General features: G+C 42.3%; 1 protein-coding gene across 4 annotated transcripts in view; it reads left to right on the top strand.

The window, feature by feature from the left end:
• The first annotated feature begins 5,431 nt into the window (after nucleotides 1-5,431).
• Nucleotides 5,432-26,826, top strand: part of ADGRE3 (adhesion G protein-coupled receptor E3) — a 64,455-nt gene continuing 43,060 nt past the window's right edge. Inside the window, exons 1-5 of one of the 4 annotated variants that reach the window (XM_070792655.1) lie at nucleotides 5,432-5,497; nucleotides 16,652-16,702; nucleotides 18,732-18,854; nucleotides 22,098-22,253; nucleotides 26,305-26,342. In XM_070792655.1, the coding sequence (XP_070648756.1) occupies nucleotides 5,485-5,497; nucleotides 16,652-16,702; nucleotides 18,732-18,854; nucleotides 22,098-22,253; nucleotides 26,305-26,342 (381 nt within the window). In that variant the 5' untranslated portion in view covers nucleotides 5,432-5,484. Of the gene's footprint in view, nucleotides 5,498-7,408; nucleotides 7,735-16,651; nucleotides 16,703-18,731; nucleotides 18,855-22,097; nucleotides 22,254-26,304; nucleotides 26,343-26,826 lie in introns of those variants that run through there. The other 3 variants (XM_070792657.1, XM_070792654.1, XM_070792656.1) reach the window with 3 other exon arrangements.

Genomic DNA, 26,826 nt, shown 5'->3' on the forward strand with positions numbered 1-26,826 from the left:
TCACTCAGTCATGTCCAACTCTTTATCACTCCAGGGACTGCCACCAGCCAGGCTCCTCCATCCATGGGATTCTTCAGGCAAGAATACTGGAGTCAGTAGCCCTTCCCTTCTCCAGGGGATCTTCCTGACCCAGGGATCTAACCCAGGTCTCCTGCATTGCAGGCAGATTCTTTATTATCCGAGCCACCAGGGAAGTCAACCCCAAGAGCTGGCTAATTCCACCAAGCTCCAACCACCCAAGGAAGTCCCTCTCCATCTTCTCTCATTCACACACTAGTCTCCAACTCTCTCTAGAGTTAATGTTGACTGTACTTGGTGTCTCCACTTCTTCACCTTCCATTTTTTCCTCAATCTACTCCATTCTGGCCTCCATCATCACCTCCATCACCATGATCTCTGCCACCAACCTCCACTGTTATCAGTACCATCACCATCACAACCACCACCTTTACTGAAATGAAGCAGGACCCCATGGTCCTTACCCTCCCCCCAACATGTCCTCTCCCTGCCTTTTGTCTGTGATAAACTTTAGTCAAAGAATATGTTTAATTAGAGAAGTGAGAAATGTGGAAACAAAGGAAAACAGTCAAAGGAGACTAAATAATAATAATGTAGTCATTAAGTACAGTCAATGACCTTTTGTTCTTTCTCAAGGGCTGTAGATAATATTCTGAGCAATATCCTGTGAGCGATATCAGTGTCTTATAGATACTGAAACACGAGGTGGAGAAGTTAACTACATGATGACCAGACTGTACCCAGGACTTGAGCTGCCACAATTCTGAGAACTGACTGCAAAGTACCCTGGAACTGAAGATAACTATATGTAAAACAACCAAGATGATGCTGGTCAGACCAACTGATGACCAATTTAAAGATAACTGTTAGAGATTACTATGCTGTTTCTGCATGGAGCCACCACCCCCCACCACCCCTGGACACTATAATGCTCTCACTCCCTGCTTCTCAGCATGGGTGGGACAGGCCTTTGGAGAGATGTCGGCCATCCTCCCCCCGGCCCCAGTGGCCAGCATCTGAAATAAAGCAAACTTCCCTTTCCACCAACCTGGCCTGTTTATTGGCTTTTAAGCAGCGAGCAGCTGGACCCACACACTCCTTTCAGTAACATTATCACCACCAGCACCACCAATACAACTGTCCCCGCTGCCACCATCACCTCCGCCACCACCTGTACTATCTTTCTCCACCAGTATCCTCGTCACCACTATCATCCTAACCACCAGAGCTGCTCTTCCCAAGAATAGAACAGCCTCCTTACTGCTCTGTGCTGTGAATGCTTTCAGTCAATTCACTTTGGTCTCTTTCTTTGGTCCTCCATGAAACTGTACTCTACTCATCTCTCCCCATCTATCTGGCCATTCTTGCCCTGTTTTCTCTATTAACAGCTCCTCCACTCCCTGATTTTTGGGGAGAGGGGGCTGTGGCTGAGCTGGATCTTCATCACTGCTTGCAGACTTTCTCTAGTTGCAGAGAGCAGTGGCTATTCTTCATTTCAGCACCCAGGGTTCTCACTGTGGTGGCTTTTCTTGTTATGGAGCACAGCCTCCAGAGCACAAGGGCTTCAGTACTTAAAACACAGCATGTGGGATCCTTCCCGGCCAGAGATTGAACCTGGGTCCCCTGCTTTGGCAGGCAGATTCTTAACCACTGAACCACCTGGGAAGTCCCTTCACTCCTTGATTTTTAAAATGCTCAGGACTCTATTCTCAGTCTACAGTCACTCTCTCAATGATTTAATCTATTATCATGGTTATAATTGGGCTTCCCTGGTGGCTCAGTCGATAAAGAATCTGCCTGCAATTCGGGAGACCTGGGTTCAATCCCTGGGTTGGGAAGATCCTCTGGAGGAGAGCCTGGCAGACCACTTCAATATTCTTGCCTGGAGAATCCATGGACAGAGGAGCCTGGAGGGCTACAGTCCATGAGGTGGCAAAGAGTCCGACACAACTGAGCGACTAACACTTTCACTTTCATGGTTATAATTACCATCTATTGGCCAGGAGTGGAAGGGGAAAACTCTCCATTTTGTGATCTAGACTACATATACAATGTATATTGAAATCACAACACCTCAAAATCAACTTATCCAAAGCTCAATTCTACCTCTCCCCCCAAACCTGCTTTTCCTCAAATGTATCCTTTCTCTATAGTTCTATATAGAAATTATTGTGCTAATTTTGTTCACTGCTATATCCCTAGAAAGTAGCACAGATCCTGACATTCAATAATATTCATCTTAGGCATTTCCTTGGTGGTCCAGCGGCTAAGACTCCACTCTCTCCCTGCAGGGAGCCAGGGTTCAATGCCTAATCAGGGAACTAGATTCTCCAGGCCCCAACTAAAGATCCAAGACCCGGCACAGACAAACAAATAAAAAATAATAAAAATATTCATCTTAATAAACATTTGCTGAGAGAGGGAATGATTCCCAAATCCTACATTGGTCTAGACAGCCCCAAAAGACCAAATAATTCATCACCTTCTACTATACTTTGAGACTCCAGCCAGATCTGATGAGTGCTGTCATCTGAGGGAGAAGGGGAATCCTCAGATTGTAAAGAAAAAGAAAAAAAAAAAAAGACTCTTCCACCAGATTTCCCTCTGGCACAATTTCACTTCTGTCTAAGAAACTTCCTCCTTTAATTTTTTTTCGTGGATCTCTGTGATCAACTAATTTTAGTTTTTCTTTATAAGGATACATCTTTGTTTAACCTTCATTCCTCAATGATATTTTCACCAGATATAAAATTCTGAGTTGACAGTCTCTTCTTTCATCATTTAAAAATACTGTTCTACTCTGTTGTGTGTTATGTCGCAGCCTGGATGGAAGGGCAGGCTGAGAGGAAATGGATACATGTATATGTATTGCTGAGTCCATTTGCTGTCCACATGAAAGTATCACAACACTGTTAATCAGCTATACTCCAATATAAAGTTTTTTTAAATAATTAAAAAATTTAAAAATGACTCTTCCAAATCAGTATTATGAAAATGACTATACTACCCAATCTACAGATTCAATCAGTTTCTATAAAATTACTGAAGACATTTTTCACAAAACTAGAACAAAAAATTTTACAATTTGTATTGAAACCCAAAAGATGCCAAATAGCTAAAGTAATCTTGAGAAAGAAGAATGTAGCTGGAAGAATCAACCTTCCTGACTTAAGACTATACTGCAAAGCTACAGTAATCAAGTACAATACTGGCACAAAAATAGAAATATAGATCAGTGGAACAAGACAGAAAGCACAAAGATAAACCCACACACCTTTGGGCACCTTATCTTTGACAAAGGAGAAAAGAATATACAATGGAGAAAAGACAGCCTCTTCAGTAAGTGGTGCTGGGAAATCTGGACAGCTACATGTAAAAAAATGAATTTAGAACACTTTCTAACATCATGTTTATAGATAAGTTCAAATGGATTAAAGACCTAAATATAAGACCAGAAACTATAAAAATTCTTAGAGGAAAACAAAGGTAGAACATTTTGGACATAAATCACAGTAAGATCCTCTTTGATCTACTTCCTGGGTCATTTGTTTTAATGGAAGTAAAAACAAAAATAGACAAATGAGACCTAATTAAGCTTAAAAGCTTTCACGGTGCAAAAGGAAACTAAAACAAGACGAAAAGACAACCCTCAGAATGGAAGAAAACAACTGCAAACTAAGTAACTGACAAAGGATTCATCTCCAAAATATACAAGCAGTTCATGCAGCTCAGTATCAGAAAAACAAAGACCCAATCAAAAAATGGGCAGAACACCTAAACAGACATTTCTCCAAAGAAAACATACAGATGGCTAGTAAATATAAGAAGAGATGCTAAACGTCAGTGATTGTTAGAGAAATGCAAATTAAAACTACAATGAAGTAACGTGACACAGCAGTCAGAACAGCCACCATCTGCAAACGGAACGGACAATGACTAGTGGTGTGTCTAGGCCTCCTGGGGCCAGGTTGACCACAGCAAGGAAAGCACCACAAGGCCCACCAGAAATCTACAGGGATACAGCGTTCCCATCCCTGCAGTCCACTGCCAGGCATGTAGAAAGCAGAAAATACCGAGACTTCGTAAGGGCTGACTACCTCAGATTTGCTGCACTCGTGGGTTTCATGTGGATCACAACTTCTGGATAAAAAGATTGCAGATATTAAGTGTCAATGTGAAACTAGAAATCAGCTCTATTGAATTCCTATCAGAAATCTTGCAGAAAGTATGCCATTTGGGTTCTGATCTGCTATAAAAGATGAAGATTTAAGTGACCATAATTAACCTGTCCTGTGCCCCATCCATAAGAAATTCTCTGTAGTAGGTTGTGGCTGGATTAGGCTTCCTGGAACATTCCACTCTCAAAAGAACTGATGTGCTTGGATAATCTGTGGAGGGTTCCGACTTATAATTTAAACTTTGAGTTGTATCCTGAGGTAACCACAAATTGAATTCAACCAAACTGGGGTCATCAAGTGGCGAAAGGCATAGGAGGGAATAATCTTATTTCTTTTAGTAATATTTTATTTGGGTAGTGCTTCTTCTGTGTTCCATATTAAAGTGTTTTGTTTTTGTGTGTGTTTTTTTGTTTGTTTGTTTGTTTTGGCTGTCACTTGGAATAGTTCTTTGACAGAGCATATCGCTTAGCTAAATAACCTGAAGTATGCATTGGAATTATGAAATGTCTCATGAATTTGCAGATCCCTAGAGAGGAAGTGGCAGCCCACTCCAGTGTTCTCGCCTGGAGAACCCCAGGGACGGCAGAGCCTGGTGGGCTGCTGTCTATGGGGTTGCACAGAGTCGGACACGACTGAAGCGATATAGCAGCAGCAGCAGCAGCAGAGAGGAACCAAATGGCTTTAACATAAAGGGCAGTAAATGAAGGGGGCTCTAGTTCAGGTGCTGCTAAATCTCCCCTAATCAGGTCTAAACTGCATAGGAAACTGGTGCAAAGAGTTTGTATAGCTTCTGCTCAGGCCAAAGGAACACACTGACCTTTGTTCAAATTCAAAACAGTGAGAGCAGAACCTCAACTTAAAACACACTTAAGTTTCACAGATCTTGAATGATCTTTGACAAGAATTCCGGATGCATTTATACCCAAACATTTACGGTATTAGGTATTCTGTAGATGCAGTGGTTGTCCCAGACTAGCTTTGTTATCAACTTTCTGGGGTGTCTTTACATAGTTCATTTGGAGAATCAGGGGTGAAAGGCAGGTGATGTAGCACTTCTGTCTTTAATAATCACAGCTTCAACTATCCAGTAATTTTTAGTCCTGAAAAGGGACACCAGGACACTGCCCAGGATTACTGAAAAGCTTTCTATCTGGTAATTTCCTGGTTTCATATCTTCAGTTCAGTAGAAACATTTCAAACTGGCATGTGACCACTTGATGCAGAGTCTGGGTTTCTCTAAAGAAACCCTTTGCTAAACGTAGGAGTTGCCAACTGGCTACTAGCAAGCATGAAGCAGATGGGTGAGTAAAACTATCCTGATGTGGGAGTATCTCCCTCTAGGAGTTGAGTCTTGATAAAAGTGTCAATGCAGGAATCCTACTCCTGGGAGGCTTACGGAATCACCTGATGGGACCTGCAAACTGTATCTGAGCAACAATGTTGGGGTTATTTGAGGTGGCGGGCAGATGTCTACGTTCTGATGTGCTTGGGTGAGTAGTAGAGCGTGTCAAGCCAAGGAGAAGTCAGATGATTGAGAAACAAAGGATTCTTGGTTAATCTAAAGACTTAATTTGGAAACCAGAACTCTTTTAACAAATAATCTCTTGGATCTTGAGCCACATATTTCCCCTGAAAAGTGCATTTCTTTTCCAGCAAAATTTTGTCAGGGATTATTTCATTAAAGAACTGAGATGAATATGTTATTTAATGGCATAAAAATCTGAAGACCTGCAGGAGACTTAAAAATTCCAACCCTTGTTATAACTTTTTTAAAGAGTGTAGAATTATCAAAATGCATACGAATCAAGTTTCAAGGTGCTGTATGATGGGTGGATGAGGCTGTCCATTGTACTATTTCTTTGAATTCTTAGGCATGGTTTGGCAGTGCAAATTCTGTCATTAACAAATTCAATAAAAAGTAAATAAATGGAAACATCTGCAAACAATTAGTGCTGGAGAGGGTGTAGAAAAAAAAGAAAACCCTCTTGCACTATTGGTGGGATTGCATATTGATACAACCACTATCAAGAACATGGTGATGTTCTTGGAGATTCCTTAAAAATCTAGGAATAAAAATACCATATGACCCAGCAATCCCACTATTGGGTATATACCCTGAGTTAACCATAATTCAAAAAGACACATGTACCCCAATGCTCATCGCAGCACTACTTACAATGCAACCTAGTTGTCCATCAACAGATGAATGGACAAAGAATTTGTGATACATATATACAATGAAATATTACTCGACCATAAAAGGAACAAATCTGAGTCAGTTAAACTGAAGTAGATGAACCTAGAGCCTATTATACAGAATGAAGTAAGTCAGAAATAGAACAACAAATATGGTGTATTAATGTGTATACATAAATATATATGAAATCTAGAAAAATGGTACTGATGAACCTATTTGCAGGGCAGGAGTAAAGATACAGAGAGAGAACAGAGTTGTGGACACAACGGGGGAAGAAGAGGTGGGACAAACTGAGAGAGTAGCGTGCAAACATACACACTACCATATGTAAAATAGATAGCCAGTGGGGAGTTACTATGTAACACAGGGACCTCAACCTGGTGCTTTGTGATGACCTAGAGGTGTGGGACCACTCCAGTACTCTTGCCTGGAAAATCCCATGGACGGAGGAGCCTGGTAGGCTGCAATCCATGGGGTGACTAAGAGTAGGACACAACTGAGCAGCTTCACTTTCACTTTTCACCTTCATGCATTGGAGAAGGAAATGGCAACCCACTCCAGTGTTCTTGCCTGGAGAATCCCAGGGACGGGGGAGCCTGGTGGGCTGCTGTCTATGAGGTCGCACAGAGTAGGACACAACTGAAGCAACTTAGCAGCAGCAGCAACAGAAGGGTGGGATCGGGGGATGGGAGGGAAGTTTAACAAGGAGGAGATATATGTATACTTATGGCTGATTTCACATTGTTATACAGCAGAAACCAAGACAACACTGTAAAGCAATTCCTCCAACTTAAATTAAAAAAAAAAAAGAAATACACTTTAGCTGCATTAAGCTAGGAAAAAATGACTCAGAAACTTCAGATAACAATAGAGACACTCTAAATTCTGGTTTATCCAGCTCAAAACCACAGGGTTATTTAAAGTTTATTTTGACATCAAAGTCACTTCCTGCTCCTCAGATGATGCTCTGTAACTAAAGGGCATTCCTTTCCTAGAGTCAGTTGATTCTGTAATCCCAAAGATGATTAACAATAGCTAGGAAAAACTACTACACAGAGAGCATATGAAAATGTATATAAAGGTGAAGAAAAGGTATATAAAATAAACAGATGAAAAGCAGAACCATGAGTCTGATGGTGAAAGACAGAAGAAGTTCACTTTTCTGATAGTGGTTTCCTAAGTCAGCTGACATGAGATATGTGTCAAGACTCATGAAATTTCCTTGAAATAGGAAAAGTATCGAGAGCCCAGTAGGGAACTTCGAGAGCCCAGTAGGGAACTTCGAGAGCCGTGGTGAGGGTTACCTGCACACGGGAATGCGAGGGTCATCGCTTCTTCCAGGTATATGTAACCTTGACAATGACCGTACCTTAACCTGCCCCATATCAGGGGCTCTTTAGTAGAATAATTAGTTGTCTTTTCCTTCTCCTTTATCTTCTGTTCTCTTTGAACACTCTTCTTTCCCCCTTAGATTATGGTTTTCTTCTTCACCACCCTATTCAAACTATACTCTAAAATATCCCTAAAATTTTCCTTATGGTCCAGTCCAGTGAATTGCTCATCTTCCTCTTCATGGGTCTTACTTTCTAACTGATATCCTCTCCTCCTTCATAAGTTAAATAAACAGGTGACAATATACAGCCTTGACATGCTGCTTTCCTAATTTGGAACCAGTCCCTTGTTCCATGTCCAGTTCTAACTGTTGCTTCCTGACCTGCATAGAGGTTTCTCAGGAGGCAGGTAAGGTGGTCTAGTATTTCCATCTCTTTAAGAATTTTCCACAGTTTTTTGTGATCCACACAGTCAAAGGCTTTAGTATAGTCAATGAAGCCGAAGTAGATGCTTTTCTGGAATTCTCTTGCTTTCTCTATGATCCAGTGAATTCTGGCAATTTGATCCTTGGTTCCTCTGCTTTTTCTAAATCCAGCTTGTACATCTGGAAGTTCTCTGTTCCCATACTATTGAAATCTAGTTTGAAGGATTCAACGTGACCTTACTAGCATGTGAAATGAGTGCAATTGTGCAGTAGTTTGAACATTCTTTGGCATTGCCTTTCTTTGGGATTGAAAGAAAACTGACCTCTTCCAGTCCTGTGGCCACTGCTGAGTTTTCCAAATTTGCTGGCATATTGAGTGCAGCATTTTCACAGCATCATCTTTCAGGATTTGAAATAGCTCAACTGGAATTCCATCACCTCCACTAGCTTTGTTCGTAGTGATGCATTCTAAGGTCCACTTGACTTCACACTCTAGGATGTCTGGCTCTAGGTGAGTGATCACACCATTGTGGTTATCCTGGTCATTTAAAATCTTTTTGTGTGTAGTTCTTTTGTGTATTCTTGCCACCTCTTCTTAATATCTTCTGCTTCTGTTAGGTCCATACCATTTTTGTCCTTTATTGTGCCCATCTTTGTATGAAATGTTCCCTTGGTATCTCTAATTTTCTTGAAGAGATCTCTAGTCTTTCCCATTCTATTGTTTTCCTCTATTTCTTTGCACTGACCACTGAGGAAGGCTTTCTTATCTCTCCCTGCTATTCTTTGGAACTCTGCATTCAATGGGTATATCTTTCCTTTTCTCCTTTGCCTTTTGCTTCTCTTCTTTTCTCAGCTATTTGTAATGCCTCTCCAGACAGCCATTTTGTCTTTTTGCATCTTTTTCTTGGAGATGGTTTTGATCACCACCCCCTGTACAATGTCACGAACCTCCATCCATAGTTCTTCAGGCACTCTATCAGATCTAATCCCGTGAATCTATTTGTCACTTGCACTGTATAATTGTAAGGGATTTGATTTAGGTCATATCTGAAAGGCCTAGTAGTTTTCCTTACTTTCTTCAATTTAAGTCTGAATTTGGCAACAAGAAGTTCATGATCTGAGCCACAGTCAGCTCCTGGTCTTGTTTTTGCTGACTGTATAGAGCTTCTCCACCTTTGGCTGCAAAGAAAATAATCAATTTGATTTCGGTATTGACCATCTGGTGATGTTCATGTATAGAGTTGTCTCTTGTATTGCTGGAAAATGGTGTTTCCTATGACCAGTGTGTTCTCTTGGCAAAACTCTGTTAGCCTTTGCCCTGCTTCATTTTGTACTCCAAGGTCAAACTTGCCTGTTACTCCAGGTATCTCTTGACTTCCTACTTTTGGAGAACTCTGGAGGATGGTGAAGGACAAGAAAGCCTGGCATGCTGCAGTCCATGGGGTCACAAAGAGTCGGACACAACTGAGCAACTGAACAACAATAGCCTCCTTGATAGGGCATTCCAGGTGGTTCATTGGAAAGAATCCTCCTGCCAATGCAGGAGACCCAAGTTCAATCCCTGGGCCAGGAAGATTCCCTGGAGCAGGAAATGACAACCCACTCTAGTATTCTTGTCTGGGAAATCCCATGGACAGAGGAGCATGGCAGGCTATAGTCCATGAGGTTGCAAAAGAGTTGGACGTGACTTAGCAACTAAACAACAACAACCACCACCTCCGTGATAATTTCTGTGACCCAGCACTGCCCTGACATTTCCTCTGCCTCTCCTGGTATTCTTTTTCCCTCCTCCTTTTCCCTTTTCCTGAATATTAACAATAATAACCAACATTTTCAAGTATTCACTATGTACCCATTAACCCCCCTAATGGGCTTATTAGGTGAATACTAATATTATTTCCATCTTGTGGATAAGAAAACTGGAGCACAGAGAGGTTATGGTAATTGTCCAATGTCACACAGCTTGTAAATGACAGAACTAGGTTTTGAGTCCAAGCCACCTCACTCCAGATTTTGTTATTATGCCTTTGGTTGTTTTTTTTCTCTCTCTCGTTTTCTACTCCTTCTCTCTAGAGGTATCTCAATACTCCTTGACTTCACCTCTGCAGATGGTTCTCCAACTTCAAATAAAAATATCAATAGCTGCAATATCAGCCCAAACTAACATATATTTGAGCACCTACTTTAGGCTGGTATCAGGCTACCATTGTTCTTTATTCATTATCAGACAGGACCTCCATATTATACATACAAAGTGGTACCACGGGGAGGTTGCTCAAAATCTCAGTTATTTAGTTTCGGAGGCAGGTAACAGACCATAGAGTCTATCAAAATAGTATAATATTAATATAAGCCACTTGAAGGGAAATGTCAGGCCTCCTTACCCTTGCAGCCCCTTCTGCACCATCTTCCACGTAAGAGGTATCTGGTATATATCTGTGGAGTCAAATTTAAGTGAAAGAGTGTGCAGTTTTTTATATATCAATTATGCCTGCATGCATGCTTCCTAAGTTGTTTCAGTCACGTCTGACTCTTGGCGGCCCCATGGACTGTAGCCAGCGAACCTCCTCTGTTCATGGCATTCTCCAGACAAGAATACTAGAGTGGGTTGCCATTTCCTCCTCCAGGCGCTCATCCCAATCCACATATCAAACTCGAGTCTCCTAAGGCTCTTGTATTTCAGAAGGATCCTTTACCACTAGCACCACCTGGGAAGCCCATCAATTATGCCTAGAAAAGTTTAAAAGTTATTTTAATGAGAGAAGTTCAAACAAGGTGTTTCCTGCTTTGCAGCAACTGCAGGCAGAGTTCTGGAAACTCCTGAGATGGATCATTTGTGAATGTCAGTTATCCATGAACTCTCTGCCCTCATCCTTAGATGAAACAGGCAGGGTAATAGAATGAGCAGCAAGTGAAGAATTAAAAAGAATTCTGCATTTACAGTTACCAGGGGGAAGGATGGGGGGAATTGGGTAGTTGGGGAGTTTGGAATGGACATGTACACACTGTTATAACAGGGTCCTACTGTACAACACAGGAAACTCTGCTCAGTGTTGTGTGGCAGCCTGGATGGGAGCGGAGTTTGGGGGAGAATGGACACATGTATATGTTTGGCTGAGTCCCTTTGCTGTCCACCTGAAACTGTCACAATGTTGTTAATCAACTCTGCTCCTATATAAAATAAAAAGGTCAGAAATAGAAATCTATTGCAAATAAAATGGCAATGGAGGCAGCTAGCCTTTATGGAGTGATTTCAGCCAAACATTGAGCTTTACACACTCCCTCATTTATGTCCTCACCCCAAGCCCAGGAGACAGGCAACACTGTCACCCTGTTCCATATATGGAATCTTAGAGAAGTTAAACAACTTGCTCAAATTTGCACAACTGGTGTCAGAAGTACTTGACCCCTAGGGGACCTGTTTCTTCATGAACAGAAAGAGTCAGCTGAAGATTTCTTAAGTCTCCTAGAATTCTGGGATTCTGACATGCTAACAGCTCTTTGAGAACTCTAAGTCTCGTGGGCATATTATTGAGCATAGGATTGCGGGCGGGGCTGAAAGGAGACCCTTGAAGACTAGTCTTGAGGAAACTTGATGGTGCCCAGACTGCCTGCGTTTGAGGAACCAGGAAATACTGTCCAGCCACGTGTTTGACTAGCTGCCTCTGCAAGCTATAGTCACCACCGGGGCAGATGTGACGTTAGTGTTGTTGTTGTGAATGGGAGCTACTCTCTAGTTACAGCGCACAGGCTTCTCACTGCTGGTGGCTTCTCTTGTGGCAGAGCACAGGCTCTAGGCACGCGAGCTTCAGTAGCTGCGGCTCACGGGCTCCAGAGCATGAGTTCCTAGTTGTGGTGCATGGGCTTCGTTGCTCTGCGGCATGTGGGATCTTCCCAGACCAGGGATCGAACCTGTGTCCCCAGCATTGGCAGGCAGATTCTTAACCACTGAACCACCAAGGAAGTCCTAAAACGTTCATTATGTTCTTTGGTGGAAATGTTTTTCTTTTCTTCTTTCTTTTTTTTAAGAATGATTAACATGAGATCTATCCTTTTAGCATATTTTAAATATGTTATTCTGTGTACCACACTGAATTTTAAAATGTACAAAACTGGGAATGTTATGTTTTACAGCATATCTCTAGAACGTGTTCATCTTGTATAGCAAAAGCAGTGTACCTATAGAAAAACAATTCCCTGATAACCACCTTTGTATCATCTGCTTCTGTGAATTTGACTACTTCAGATACTTCATATAAGTGAAATCACACAGTATGTATTATGCTTAATTTCACTTAGCATGATATCCTCTAGGTTCATCTATGTTGTGGCAAATGGCAGGACTGCCTTATTTTTAAGGTTGAATAACATTCCAGTGTGTGCATATCATGTATGTGTATATATATGCATGTTTGTGTGTGTGTTTACCATCTTTTATCCATTAATCTGCAGGACCCACTTTCTTAGGGGATAACTAAAGTTGCCAATAAAGTTACTAGTCACTGGACCTGAATTTTTTTATTATTATTATTTAAAAATTTTTTAAGTGAACCATTTTTAAAGTCTTTATTGAATTTGTTGCAATATTGCTGCTGCTTTATTTTTTTGTTTTCTTGGTCATGAGGCGTATGGGATCCTAGCTCCACAACCAAGGATCAAACCTACACCTCCTGCATCGGAAAGTGAAGTCTTAACTTTTAGACCACCAGGGAAGTCCTGGGACTTGAATTTTAGCAAGTGCACACTAGAAGAGCCACACTGGTTGTTCATATTGAAATGTCTCCACATCATTTATAAATAATCATGTCCCCAGACCAACTCCCAGGACACTCTTATCAGCCCAGAACATACCCTGCTGCTGCTGCTGCTAAGTCGCTTCAGTCGTGTTCGACTCTGTGCGACCCCATAGACGGTAGCCCGCCAGGCTCCCCAGTCCCTGGGATTCTCCAGGCAAGAACACTGGAGTGGGTTGCCATTTCCTTCTCCAGTGCATGAAAGTGAAAGTGAAGTCGCTCAGTCGTGCCCGACTCCCAGCGACCCCATGGACTGCAGCCTACCAGGCTCCTCCATCCATGGGATTTTCCAGGCAAGAGTACTGGAGTGGGGTGCCATTGTCCTCTCCGAACATGCCCTGGGAACCCATCAAATGCCTCATAGTTCAGCAGCTGAAAGATTGACACCTGCTGTCTCAGAGAGAGTCTCCAATGTCCATTCTACTTGGTTGGTTTCTGAACCGTTGTTATTTTTGTTTAGTCACTAAGTCTTTGCAATCCCATGGACTGCAGCACATTAGGCTTCCCTGTCCATCACTATCTCCCAGAGTTTGCTCAAACTCATGTCCATTGTGTAGGTAATACCATCCAGCCATCTCATCCTCTGTCATCCCCTTCTCCTCCTGCCCTCAATCTTTTTCAACATGAGGGTCTTTTCCAATGAGTCACCTCTTCCCACCAGATAGCCAGACTATGGGAGCTTCAGCTTCAGCATCAGTCCTTCCAATTCAGGGTTGATTTCTTTTAGGATTGACTGGTTTGATCTCCTTGAAATTCAAGGGACTCTCAAGAGTTTTCTCCAACACCACAATTCAAAAGCATCAATTCTTCGGTGCTCAGCCTTCTTTATGATCCAATTCTCACATCCATACATGACTATGGGGAAAATCATAGCTTTGACTATACGGACCTTTGTCAGCAAAGTGATGTCTCTGCTTTTTAATATTCTGTCTAGGTTTGCCACAGCTTTTCTTCCAAGGAGCAAGCATTTTTTAATTTCATGGCTACAGTCACTGTCCACAGTGATTTTGGAGACTAAGAAAATAAAATCTGTCACTGTTTCTACTTTTCCCCCTTCTATTTGCCATGAAGTGATGGGACTGGATCCCATGATCTTAGTTTTTTGAATGTTGAGTTTTAAGCCAGTTTTTTCACTCTCCTCTTTTACCTTTATCAAAGGGGTTTTTAGTTCTTCTTTAATTTCTGCCATTAGAGTGGTATCATCTGCATATCTGAGGTTGATATTTCTCCTGGCAATCTTTATTCCAACTTGTGATTCATCCAGCCTGGCATTTTGCATGATGTACTCTGCATGTAAGTTAAATAAGCAGGTGACAATATAAAGCCTTGATGTATTCCCAGTTAAAAAAAAAAAAAAACAGTAAGTTTTTTTTTTTTCCATGTCCATTTCTAACTGCTGTTTCTTGACCTGCACACAGGTTTCTTAGGAGACAGGTAAGGTGGTCTGGTATTCCCATCCCTTTAAGAATTTTCCACAGTTCTTTGTGATCCACACAGTCCAGGGTTTTTGCATAGTCAATGAACCAGAAGTAGATGCTTTTCTAGAATTCCCTTGCTTTTTCTATGATCTAACAAATGTTGACAATTTGATCTCTGGTATCTCTACCTTTTCTATATCCAGCTTGTACATCTTGAAGTTCTTGGTTCACATACTACTGAAGCCCAGCTTGAAGGATTTTGAGTACTGCTTTGCTAGCATATGAAATGAGAGCAATTGAATGGTAGTTTGAACATTCTTTGGCATTGCCTTTGTTTGGTATTGAAATGAAAACTTACCTTTTCCAGTCATACCAGTTGTTAAATATATTGTACTTGCAAATGGAAAATTATTCTAGACATTAGTATATGATAAGAGAATGAAAAGGAGGTAAGGGGAGAACTAACGATGAGAATGGTGTAAGATTTATTAAGAAAGGAAGAAAAAACCCGCCTAGCCATCCAGTTCCTTCAGGTCTTTGCAGAAGCAGGAACATGACTGATGACACCACCAGATGCTGGGAAGGTTTGGGGAAGAAAAAACTGCACTTTAGCAGCCACAGTAGAAGCAGACTTCACATAGAAGCAGCCTTTGTTTTCCAAACAGGCAGAAACAACACTTCCCTTTCAAGATACAGTTCTGGAATCTTGCCAATCCTCCATCAAAAGGAAGACTCTGATTCTGGTCCACAGGAATCTGGGTGGGCATATGGCTTGCTTGTAACCAAGAGAATATGGTGGAATGGAGCTGCATGACTTTCTGGACTGAATCTTGAGAGGATATGAGCTCTCATGCTTAGAGCGCTGAAGCACCATGGGAGCTGCCCAACCAACGCTGCCACAATGGGAGGAAGCCCAACTATCCCAGGCCCTGAGATTACAAGAAGGGACAGCAATCCTCTGCCAGTTCCCAGCTGCTTCAACCCATTCACAGTCTAGCAGCAACTGCCTAAAAAACCTCAAGCTACAAACGCTCAGCTGAGTCTTTCCCAGATTCCCAAATCACAGAAATCATGAGAGATAATAGAATAAATGTTGCCTTTTATATACATTCTTTGCTTAATATTCTTTGCCATTATGGTTTATCATAGGATATTTTTTTTAATTGGAGGACAGTTGCTTTACTGTCCTATTGTGTTAGTTTCTGCCATACAATAATGTGACTCAACTATGCAAGCATGCTAAGTTGCTTCAGTTACGTCCGACTCTTTGCAACCCTTGGACTATAGCCCTCCAGGTTCCTATGTCCATGAGATTCTCCAGGCAAGAATAATAGAGGGAATTTCAATGCCCTCCTCCAGGGGATCTTCCTGACCCAAAGATGGAACGCATGGCCCCTGCATTGCAGGCAGATTCTTTACCACTAAGCCATTGGGGAAGACCTGAATCAGCTATATGTATACATATATCCCTTCCCTCTTGAGCCTCCCTCTCAGTCCTTGCATTTGACCCTCCTAGGTCATCACGGAGCACCAGCTGAGCTCTCTGTGTACACAGCATCTTCCCACACGCTATCTATTTTACACATGGTAGTGTATATATATCAATGCTACTTTCTCAGTTTATCCTCCCTTTTCTTTCCCCTGCTGTGTCCACAAGTCCATTCTGTCAGTCAGCACCTCTATTCCTGCCCTGCAAACAGGTTCATCAGTACCATTTTTTAAGATTCCATATATATGTGTTAATATACAATATTTTTCTCTTTTTGTCTTACTTCACTCTGTATAACAGACTCTAGGTTCATCCACATCACTACAAAAGACCCAATTTCATTCCTTTTTATGGATGAGTAATATTCCATTGTATATATGTACCACAACTTCTTTATCCATTCATTTGTTGATGGACTTCTAGGTTAATTCCATGCCCTGGCTTTTGTAAACACTACTGCAATGAACTTTGATGTACATGTGACTTTTGAATTATGGTTTTGTTCAGGGTGGGGTTTCTGGGTCATACAGTAAATTTATTCCTAGTTTTCTAAGGAATCTCCCTACTGTTCTCCATACTGACTATATCCATTTACATTACCACCAACAGTGCAAAAGTGTTCCCTTTCTCCACATCCTCTCCATCATTTAATGTTCATAGTTTTTTGATGATGAGAATGTTGTTTTTTAAAGAAATAATTATCATTATTCAGCAATCGATAACTGATACCCAGCCCTTGGGGAATATCCTGGAATCTTTCCTCAACCATTTCACGTGTCTCCCTTCTGTTTCACTGTTCCAGGACTCTGCTTTCTGCTAAGCCTTTCAGGAGTCGTGGCTCAGAAAACCAAAGGTGAGTGCTCGAAGCCTTACTTTTCCATAGCCAGAGACCACTGAGTGTGCATACCAATGATGCACCCGAGGCCACTCACATCTTCCGTCAGGATAGAGAAAGGGGGCTGCTTCTGGGAACAGAACTGGGAGGCTCACTCCTGTAACTCTTTTTAATTCAACATTTCATCAAACTTAGGTATCTTTTTTTGGCTGCACTGGGTCTTCATTGCTGCCCAAGAGCTTTCTCAAGTCGTGGTGAGCAGGAGCTGCTCTCTAGTTGTGATGTGTGGGCTTCTCATTGTAGTGGCTTCTCTTGTTGCAGAGCACGAGCTTCAGCAGATGTGGCTCCTGAGCTCTAGAGTAGTTGTAGTACGTGGGCTTCGTTGCTCTGTAGCATGTGGAAGCTTCCCAGACCAGGGATCAAACCCGGGTCCCCTGCGTTGACAAGTGGATTCTTAACCACTAAACCACCAGGGAAGTCCTCAGTTACCTTTTTTATTTTACTACTATGTGCCCAAGGTAGAAGTAGAACAGTGAATCAAACACACAAGTCTCATGAAGTGAACATTCTGGTGGGGAGAGACAGAGCATGATAATAATCATTTCATCCCATTCATAAGCAAGTCAACAAAAAATGAGCAAGGTCGTTTCGGGTTAACTTTAATCCCTAGGCCGACTCCCTAGATTCTGAGTCACCAAGTCTAGGGTGGGGCCTGAGATTCTGCATTTCTAGCCAAAAGACAGAGGATGCATTCTGAGCAAAGACTCTGCATGTTGTCCTCTGTCATATTCCCAGCCTCCACTCCCCATGAACCCTGGCAAGCTCCCAGATTTCTCCACTAGACCTACAGCTTCCTCAGCTCCATTATTCCCATTCATTTTCTTTTTTTAAGATCTTTTTCTTTTTTAAAAATAATTATTGTATTCATTTTTGGCTGTGCTGGGTCTTTGTTGCTGCACACGCTTTTCTCTAGTTACGGCCAGTGGGGATTACTGTCAAGTTGTAGGTACGCGGGCTTCTCGTTGCAGTGGCTTCTCTTGTTGCAGAGCACGGGCTCTAAGTCCTTCAGTAGTTGTGGCTCACAGGCTCTAGGGCCCAGGCTCAGTAGTTGTGTCACAGGACTTAGTCGCTCCTCAGCATATGGGATCTTCCCAGACCAGGGATTGAACCCGTATCTCCTGCATTGACAGGTGGATTCTTTACCACTGAGCCACTAGGAAAGCCCCCTCCACTCATTTTCAATGGGCCACAAATAAGATCCTTAGCCATCTCCATCTAAATGAAGTTATACATAGCGTTACAAATATAACTTATCAGAATATACCTTCTGTGGTACCCTACAAATTCAAATTTTTGTAATCACAGCTGACACCGGTCATGTGCCAGGCACTGCCCAAAACATTTTATATGGATTAATCCCCACAATAACCCATTTTACAGATGAGGAAATTGAGGCACAGAGAGGTTAGGACACTTGTGCAAAGACACACAGGTAGGAAGAGGTGGAGCCAGAATCAAATCCATTGTCCAAGCTCTTAACCAGCTCATCTCCCTTTTCTATATTCTGCAATGATCTTGAGAATAGCATAGTCATATTGCACTGAAACGTTTGTGTCAAAAATTAACTGGTTTAATGCCAACCCCAGTCCTTTATCATGCACAAGAATCACATGTGCATAGTTTGCGTTTGGTGTCTTTCATTCTTTAATGTACTAGCATTTCACAAAAGGAAAAGGGTGCAGCTTCCTCGCCCTTGAGAGGCCCTGGCTCAAATAAAAAACCAAATAATAACAGGAGGGGTTTTGACTCAAAACATAGTTCAGTTGCTCAGTCATGTCTAACTCTTTTGCGACCCCATGGATTGTAGCACTCCAGGCCTCCCTGTCCATCACCAACTTCCAGAGCTTGCTCAAACTCATGTCCATCAAGTTGGTGATGCCATCCAACCATCTCATCCTCTGTTGTCTCCTTCTCCTCCTGCCTTCAATCTTTCCCAGCATCAGATTTGACTCAAATGACATCTGACCTAACTCTCTTTTCCTTGCAGGGACCTGTACCCATTGCCCCCAGAATGCTTTCTGTGTCAATGCTACTCACTGTACCTGCAACCATGGATACCGTTCTGAATCCAAGGAGAAATACTTCAGCTACCGCTTTGAGAGATGTGAAGGTAAAGGAGTAATTTTCTTTTCTTTGTTGTTTTTTGTTTGTTTGTTTTTTGGCTGTGCTGGGCCTTAATTGCAACAGGCAGAACTTTTTAGTTGCAGAATGCAAACTCTTAGTTCCCTGACCAGGGGTCAAACCCAGACCTCCTGCACTGGGAGCTCAGAGTCTTAGTCACTGGACTACCAGGGAACCCCAAGGGTAATTTTCAAATCATCCAGAGGTGGATGTGGAAGCATAAAGGCTGTGAGAAAGTAACTATAATACGCAATGCTGAAAACTCTGCCAACTCAACCTTCACCAAGAAAAATGCTTTCATGGTGTCAAAAGTGGGCTTTTCCAGAACTTGCATGTGTCTGACTCTTTGTGACCTCAAGGACTATAGCCTGCCAGGCTCCTCTGTCCACGGGATTTTCCAGCAAGAATACTGCAGTGAGTTGCCATTTCTTCCTCCAGGGAATACTCTTGACCCAGGGATCAAACCTGCGTCTCCTATAGCTCCTGCATTGCAGGCGGATTCTTTACTGCTGAGCCACCAGAGAAGCCCCCTTCCACAGTTTAACTAGGTCTCACTTTTTTCCTCCATATTGTGTGGATAATAATGCTGACCTCATGAGGGTGGAAGGGGAATTGAATAAGGTACTTAATGTGACCATACTTCATGAATTACAAAGCACAGTTCAATTTTTTGTGCAATTTTTAAAATATTTTCTTGGCTGCCCAGCACAGCATGTGGGATATTAGTTCCCCAACCAGAGATCAAACCTGCACCCAGCTTTTTTACCACTGAGCCATCAGGAAAGCCCTTGTTTTCTATTTTATTGATTTCAGCTCTAGTATCTCCCTAATTTCTTTTTTCCAAGCTCTTAAAATAAATACCTAGGCACTTTATTTTTCATCTTTCTTCAAAATAAAGACATTTAAGACCATAACTTTTCCTGTGGTACAGGTTCAGATATATTCTACAGGAAGAAATATTATTTTTATTAATCTGTGAACAGTTTGTAATTTCCTTTTGATGTTTTGTCACTCCAAGAATTATATGGGAGGTGCTTCCTAATTTCCAAACAGTTAAGACTTTTCATACATGTTTTAATTATGTATTCTTAATTTTAAAATTTTTATTTTTATTGACTTACAATGTTGTATCACAAAAAGATACAATGTTGTGTTACTTTCTGTTGTACAGCAAAGTGAATCAGTCTCGCATATACATATAGCCACTCTTTTCTATATTCTTTTCCCATATAGGTCATTACAGAGTACTGAGTAGAGGTCCCTGTGCTACACAGCAGGTATTTATTAGTTATCTACTTTATATCTAGTAATTAGATAACTAATAAAAACCTGCTGTGTATTAAAAGACGCTTACTCCTTGGAAGAAAAATTATGACCAACCTAGATAGCATATTGAAAAGCAGAGACATTACTTTGCCAACAAAGGTCCATCTGGTCAAGGCTATGGTTTTTCCAGTGGTTATGTATGGATGTGAGAGTTGGACTGTGAAGAAAGCTGAGCACCAAAGAATTGATGCTTTTGAATTGTGGTGTTGAAGAAGACTCTTGAGAGTCCCTTGGACTGCAAGGAGATCCAACCAGTCCATTCTGAAGGAGATCAGTCCTGGGATTTCTTGGGAAGGACTGATGCTAAAGCTGAAACTCCAATATTTTGGCCACCTCAGGCGAAGAGTTGACTCATTGGAAAAGACTCTAATGCTGGGAGGGATTGCGGGCAGGAGGAGAAGGGGACGACAGAGGATGAGATGGCTGGATGGCATCACTGACTCGATGGACGTGAGTCTGAGTGAACTCCGGGAGTTGGTGATGTACAGGGAGGCCTGGCGTGCTGCGATTCATGGGGTCGCAAAGAGTCGGACACGACTGAGTGACTGAACTGAACTGAACTGAATGCGTACATATCAATCCCAGTCTCCCAATTTACCCCTCCCCTCCCTATCCTCTGGTAACCATAAGCTTGTTTTCTACATTCATGACTCTACTTCTGTTTTGTAGATAAGAATACATTTTTTTTAGATTTTAAATACCATTTTTTAGATTCCACATATAAACAATATCATATGGTACTTGTCTTTCTGTGTCTGATTTACTTCAACTCAGTATGACAATCTCTAGGTCCATCCATGTTTCTGCAAGTGGCATTATTTTGTTCTTTTTTATGACTAATATTCCATTATATGTATGTACCACATTTTTTATCCATTCCTCTGTGTTTCCATGTCCTCCCAAGAGGCCCCATGTCCAAATACAGCCACAGTTGGAGTTAGGGCTTCAGCATATGAACTGGCCAGGGCAGGCTGCTGGGTGGTGCAAACACAGTCAGTATCCCATTTAATGTCCTTGGCATTTTCCATTCCTTTGTACACGAAGTCTGAGGCTTTCTCTGGCTCCTGGAGACCACTCAGTCCACACTCAGGACAAATAGAAGTAATGGGGAGTTTATACCACCTGTAAACATTCCTCCACCAACACGTGATAAAATTAAGTGGATAAATACCCCGGTTCCCTCACCTCTCTTTCATTCTGAAGGAGAGCAGCCCTGGGATTTCTTTGGAAGGAATGATGATAAAGTTGAAACTCCAGTACTTTGGCCACCTCATGTGAAGAGTTGACTCATTGGAAAAGACTCTGATGCTGGGAGGGATTGGGGGCAGGAGGAGAAGGGGACGACAGAGGATGAGATGGCTGAATGGCATCACTGACTCGATGGACGTGAGTCTGAGTGAACTCTGGGAGTTGGTGATGGAGAAGGAGGCCTGGTGTGCTGCGATTCATGGGGTCACAAAGAGTCAGACACAACTGAGCGACTGAACTGAACTGAACTAAACTCCCTCACCTCTCAGTGTCACTTGAAGTGCCTGCTCTACATTGCCTCCCAGAGGTTCCCAGAGGAATTGAGCCTCAGTTGTCCACAGTAGAAATTTGCTAGATAATACCCCCTTTATTTTCTGCCTTCCCCTCTCTGTTTCATTTCACCATTTCCCTTCCAGTGATTTCTAGGATCATTTCCTAAATAAAATACTTGCACTAGAATCCTTGTCTCAAAGTCCACTTCCTGGAGAACCCAACCAAAGTCAGCAAAGAAAGGAAAGAACAAAGACAAGCATTACCTTAACCAAGTTGTTTTGAAAAGCCAGGATAGACTGGTGGAAAGGATACAGCTTCTGACACATATTAGATGCTCAATAAATCTTTATCAAACAAATTACCAGCTTTCTCCTATGTGTTCCAGATGTTGATGAATGTAAACCACCCATTAGTGTATATTGTGGAGTGAATGCTGAGTGTCAGAACATCATTGGAAGTTTCTACTGTCACTGTATTGATGGATATAAACTCCTCTCTGGGAAAGCACAATTCAACAATTCCAATGAGAACACTTGTCAGAGTAAGAAAAATTTTTGTTTTCTTATCTCCCCTCCTAATTTTTAAGTGAGTCTAACACGAGCATGTGTGTGCTCAGTCATTTCTAATTTTTTGTGACCCCATGGATTATAGCCCACCAGGCTCCTCTGTCCATCGAATTTTCCAGGCAAGAATACTAGAGACAGTTGCCACTTCCTCCTCCAGGGGATCTTCCCAACCCAGAGATCGAACCCGAGTCTTTTGCATTTCCTGCATTGGCAGCCGGATTTTTTTTTTACCAGTGTACCACCTGGGAAGTCCGAAAATATATATTTGTGGTGGGGCCAGTGAATATCTATTCTCTGGAAGGAAATGGATGATGTAAAGAGGAGGTAAAAAGAAAAGTAGGAAATTTAGATAAATGATGGGGTTAAGAATGCAAGTGAACTTTGGAGGTGATGTCACAGGTCACAGGATGATGGTTGAGAAAGGATTCTTTGAATTGCAAAATAGAGAAACCCACTCAGGTTAACTTAAGGGAAAATATGAGTTTATGATAAGATTCAGGGGCTTTCCTAATGGCTCAGTGGTAAAGAATCCATCTGCCAGTGCAGGAGACACGGGTTCAGTCCTTGGGTCGGGAAGATCATCTGGAGGAGGAAATGGCAACCCACTCCAGTATTCTTGCCTGGAGAATTCCATGGACAGAGGAGCCTGACAGACTACAGTCCATGGGTGTCACAAAAAGTTGGACGTGACAGACCACTGAGCACGCACACACACGTGTGATGAGATGCATGGATATGTCTTGGGTAAGAATACAGCTGGGTACTGGAATGAACTGAAGTTGGGGACCCAACACTGTCACGGCACCCCCGTCTCTCATACTCTGAATCCGCTTCTTCTCTTCCCCTTGCAAACTGGTTTCTCTGCTTCCTAGTCCACAGGATAGGAAATATGGCCACCAACAGATCCAAACCTTACCATTGCTACTGATCCAACCATCAAAAAAATGGTAACTGATTCTCTCTCTTAAATATAATTGCATATTCTTTGGAAATGTAAAAATTGACACAGTTTGAATCATATGCCTACCCTTGGATCTGTGATCTTGGATAAGCATGGTAACTGTCATAGAAATCATATAGGTAGAGAAAGTCTATACATAAGAAATACAGGACTTGGCAGAGTATCCATGAGGTACTGGCTACAGTTGAAGTCGTAAGAGAGAGAGTCTCTAAATCTGAATGCTAGGAAACTGATTCATGGAGAAACAATAATGCTGATTGACATGTATATATATATACACTCATACATGGGTGCTTAGGCATGTCTGACTCTTTGCAACCCCATAGACTATAGCCCACCATGCTCCTCTGTACCTGGAATTTTCTAGCCAATAATACTGGAGTGAGTTGCCATTTCCTACTCCAGGGGATCTTTCTGACCCAGGGATTGAACCTGCCTCTCTTGTGCCTCCTGCATTGCAGGCAAATTCTTTACCACTGATCCACCAAGCAATAATACTGATGCTGCTGCTAAGTCACTTCAGTCATGTCCGACTCTGTGTGACCCCATAGACGGCAGCCTACCAGGCTCCCCCGTCCCTGGGATTCTCCAGACAAGAACAGTGGAGTGGGTTGCCATTTTCTTCTCTGAGGCATGAAAGTGAAAGGTGAAAGTGAAGTTACTCAGTCGTGTCCAACTCTTAGCGACCCCATGGACTGCAGCCTACCAGGCTCCTCCGTCCGTGGGATTCTCCAAGCACGAGTACTGGAGTGGGGTGCCATTGCCTTCTCCAAATAATACTGATAGACAATATTTATTTCAACTGTACGATGTGCCAGAACGGAAGAGCCTGACGGGCTACAGTCCATGGGGTCACAAAGGGTCAGACACAACTGAGCACAAACACACATGTACCAGGTACTGCACTAAGTACTTTACATTCTTTATTCCATTTACAATAATTGCATGAGGTAAGCACTGTTATTACAGATAAAGAAACCGAAGCACCCAAGATTTAAGTAACTTGTGCTCCTGCCCATCCAGCATTAAAGCCATGAGGTTGCAGACTCCACAGTAGAAAGAGCTTAGTGGAAGACTAACAAGGGTCATTGTATCCCACTCACCCCACAAGATCCCCTAAGGAGCTCGGGGTCATGAGAAGCACAAGCCTTCAGCTTTGATATCAGGAAATCTCATATCAGAATTATCAGGTCATCTTTATACCAATAGGATTCATACCAGGTCAGTTCTGAGATTCCTTCCAATGGGAGAGTCCGGGACCCCACGATCCTTCCACAAAACTGAGTCTCAGAACAAAAAGGAACAATTATGCCAAAGGGAAGCAAGCTACAACTGCCGAAGCCCACTCGCCCTAGAGCCTGTGCTCCGCAACAAGAGAAGCACCACGAGAAGACTGCGCTCTGCCATAACTAGAGAAAGCCCCCGTGCAACAACAAAGACCCGGCACAGACAAACACTAATAAATAAATTAATTAATTCTTTAAAAAGGGGAGCAGGACTATTCAGGGACCTAAGACCCAAACTCCCTTTAAAAAGATTAAAACATGATTCCAAGATCAAACTGGAAAGGAACGGTGGTACAAAGGCCCCCACAGGTACAGAGATGACTTTTCCAGAGACCAGCACTGAATTACAGAGGCTTGGCTATTCCACATCAGGGTTCTTAGGTAGCGAAGGGGCCACAGGCCGTCTTCATCAAGGGTGCCTGTGAATGACTGAACTTGCTTACACCTCCTTCCGATTCTTGTGTGTGCAGTCTCTGCACATGTGAAGTGGTACAAGCTTTGCTTCCCCCTTGCCTCAGCATTAAAAATCCACCTGCAATGAAAGAAATGCAGATTTGATCCCTGGGTCGGGAAGATCCCCTGGAGAAGGAAATGGCAACGCACTCCATATTCTTGCCTGGAGAATTCCATGGACTGAGGAACCTGGCGGACTATAGTCCATGGAACCACAAAGAGTCGGACACAACTTAGCAACTAAAAAACAGCCACCACAATGAGCCTTGCACTTAGACAAGTATGGATTTAAATCTGGGCTCTACTGCTTACCCCCTCATGACTACAGACATTTCCTTAACAACCTGTGCCTATTTCCTCACCTGCTTAAATAACAGAACCTGACTCATGGAATTATTTCAAGGATTAAATGAAATGATGCATATGAGGAGGCATTCAGCAAGTGGTAGCTGTGATTTTTGTGCATGGTGCATTTTTCTGCCAGATGCAGCCACATCTTCAAGAGACAATAGAGCAGAATGGTTAAGAATACTTTCCAGGTGGACTTCCGTGGTAGTCCAGTGGTTAAGAATCTTCCTGCCAATGCAGGGGACATGGGTTCAATCCCTGGTTGGGGAACTAAGATCCCACGTGCAACAACCACAAGTTCTCATGCTGCAACTAAAAAGATTCCACATGCTGCAAGGAATTTCGAAGATCCTGCATGCCACAACTAAGATCTAGTGCAGCCAAATACATAAATAAATACTTATTTTAAAAAACAGCTGATGGTTATAAACTGACATTCCTGTCTCAGTTATAATTCCCAGCCAGACTGAATTTTAAAACCTAAAGTATCTAGTCTTCTGTTTGCTCAGCCATTTCAGTTATAATGCCCAGCCAGAGCCAGATCTGAATGAAAGAGCTTGGAGCTTACAATTTTCTGCTTCTTCTATGCCATGGTATCTCTATCACAGCAATATTGACACTTGGGGTCCCAAAATTATTTGTGGTCAGAAGCTGTCCTCTGCATTAAAGGCATTGAGCAGCATCCACCCACTAGATCCCAGTAGCATCCCCACTCAAGGCCATGAGTGACCTCCAGAAATGTCTCCAGCCATTGCCAGTGTCCCCAGGAGGCAAAACCACCCTAAGTCGATAAACACTGCTCTCCATGACAACAAGGAATTTGGACTCTGATCCCCCTAAAGAGCAAATGAACTCATCAGAGAACATGAAGTGTATGATTTCAGACCTTCTAGATGCAAAGTTACCCACCTTACCTGCCGACTTCTCCACACTTTCATTCTTGGTTCCAACAATAACTTCTCTTTATGTCTTTTTCAGAAATCACCCCCTCAAAGACAACCAACAGCACAAAAGAGGTGAGTGGAAGCTGAGTCCTGGAACCTAGACAGGTAACAAATATTTACAAATCTCAAAGCTAGCAAATGGAGGTGAATACTATATATGTGTGCTATATGTCATATATCATATGCTTGATAATATAAAATACTTGATATGATTATGACAAATATTGTGAAGTGAAGTGAAGTGAAGTGAAGTCGCTCAGTCGTGTCCAACTCTTTGCGACCCCATGGACTCCAGGCTCCATCCATGAGATTTTCCAGGCAAGAATACTGGAGTGGGTTGCCATTTCCTTCTCCAGAGGATCTTCCCGACCCAGGGATCAAACCCGGGTCTCCCGCATTGCAGGCAGACAATTTACCGTCTGAGCCACCAGGTATTAAACTATTATATTTTGATATATAATATGTATTGTATAACTGTGATATATATATATATATCATTATGTTTATCACTATATATCTCACTATAGAGATAAATGATAGATCAATACAGTGTGTA

This window comes from Bos indicus, chromosome 7 (assembly GCF_029378745.1).
Source record: "Bos indicus isolate NIAB-ARS_2022 breed Sahiwal x Tharparkar chromosome 7, NIAB-ARS_B.indTharparkar_mat_pri_1.0, whole genome shotgun sequence".
Lineage (NCBI taxonomy): Eukaryota > Metazoa > Chordata > Mammalia > Artiodactyla > Bovidae > Bos > Bos indicus.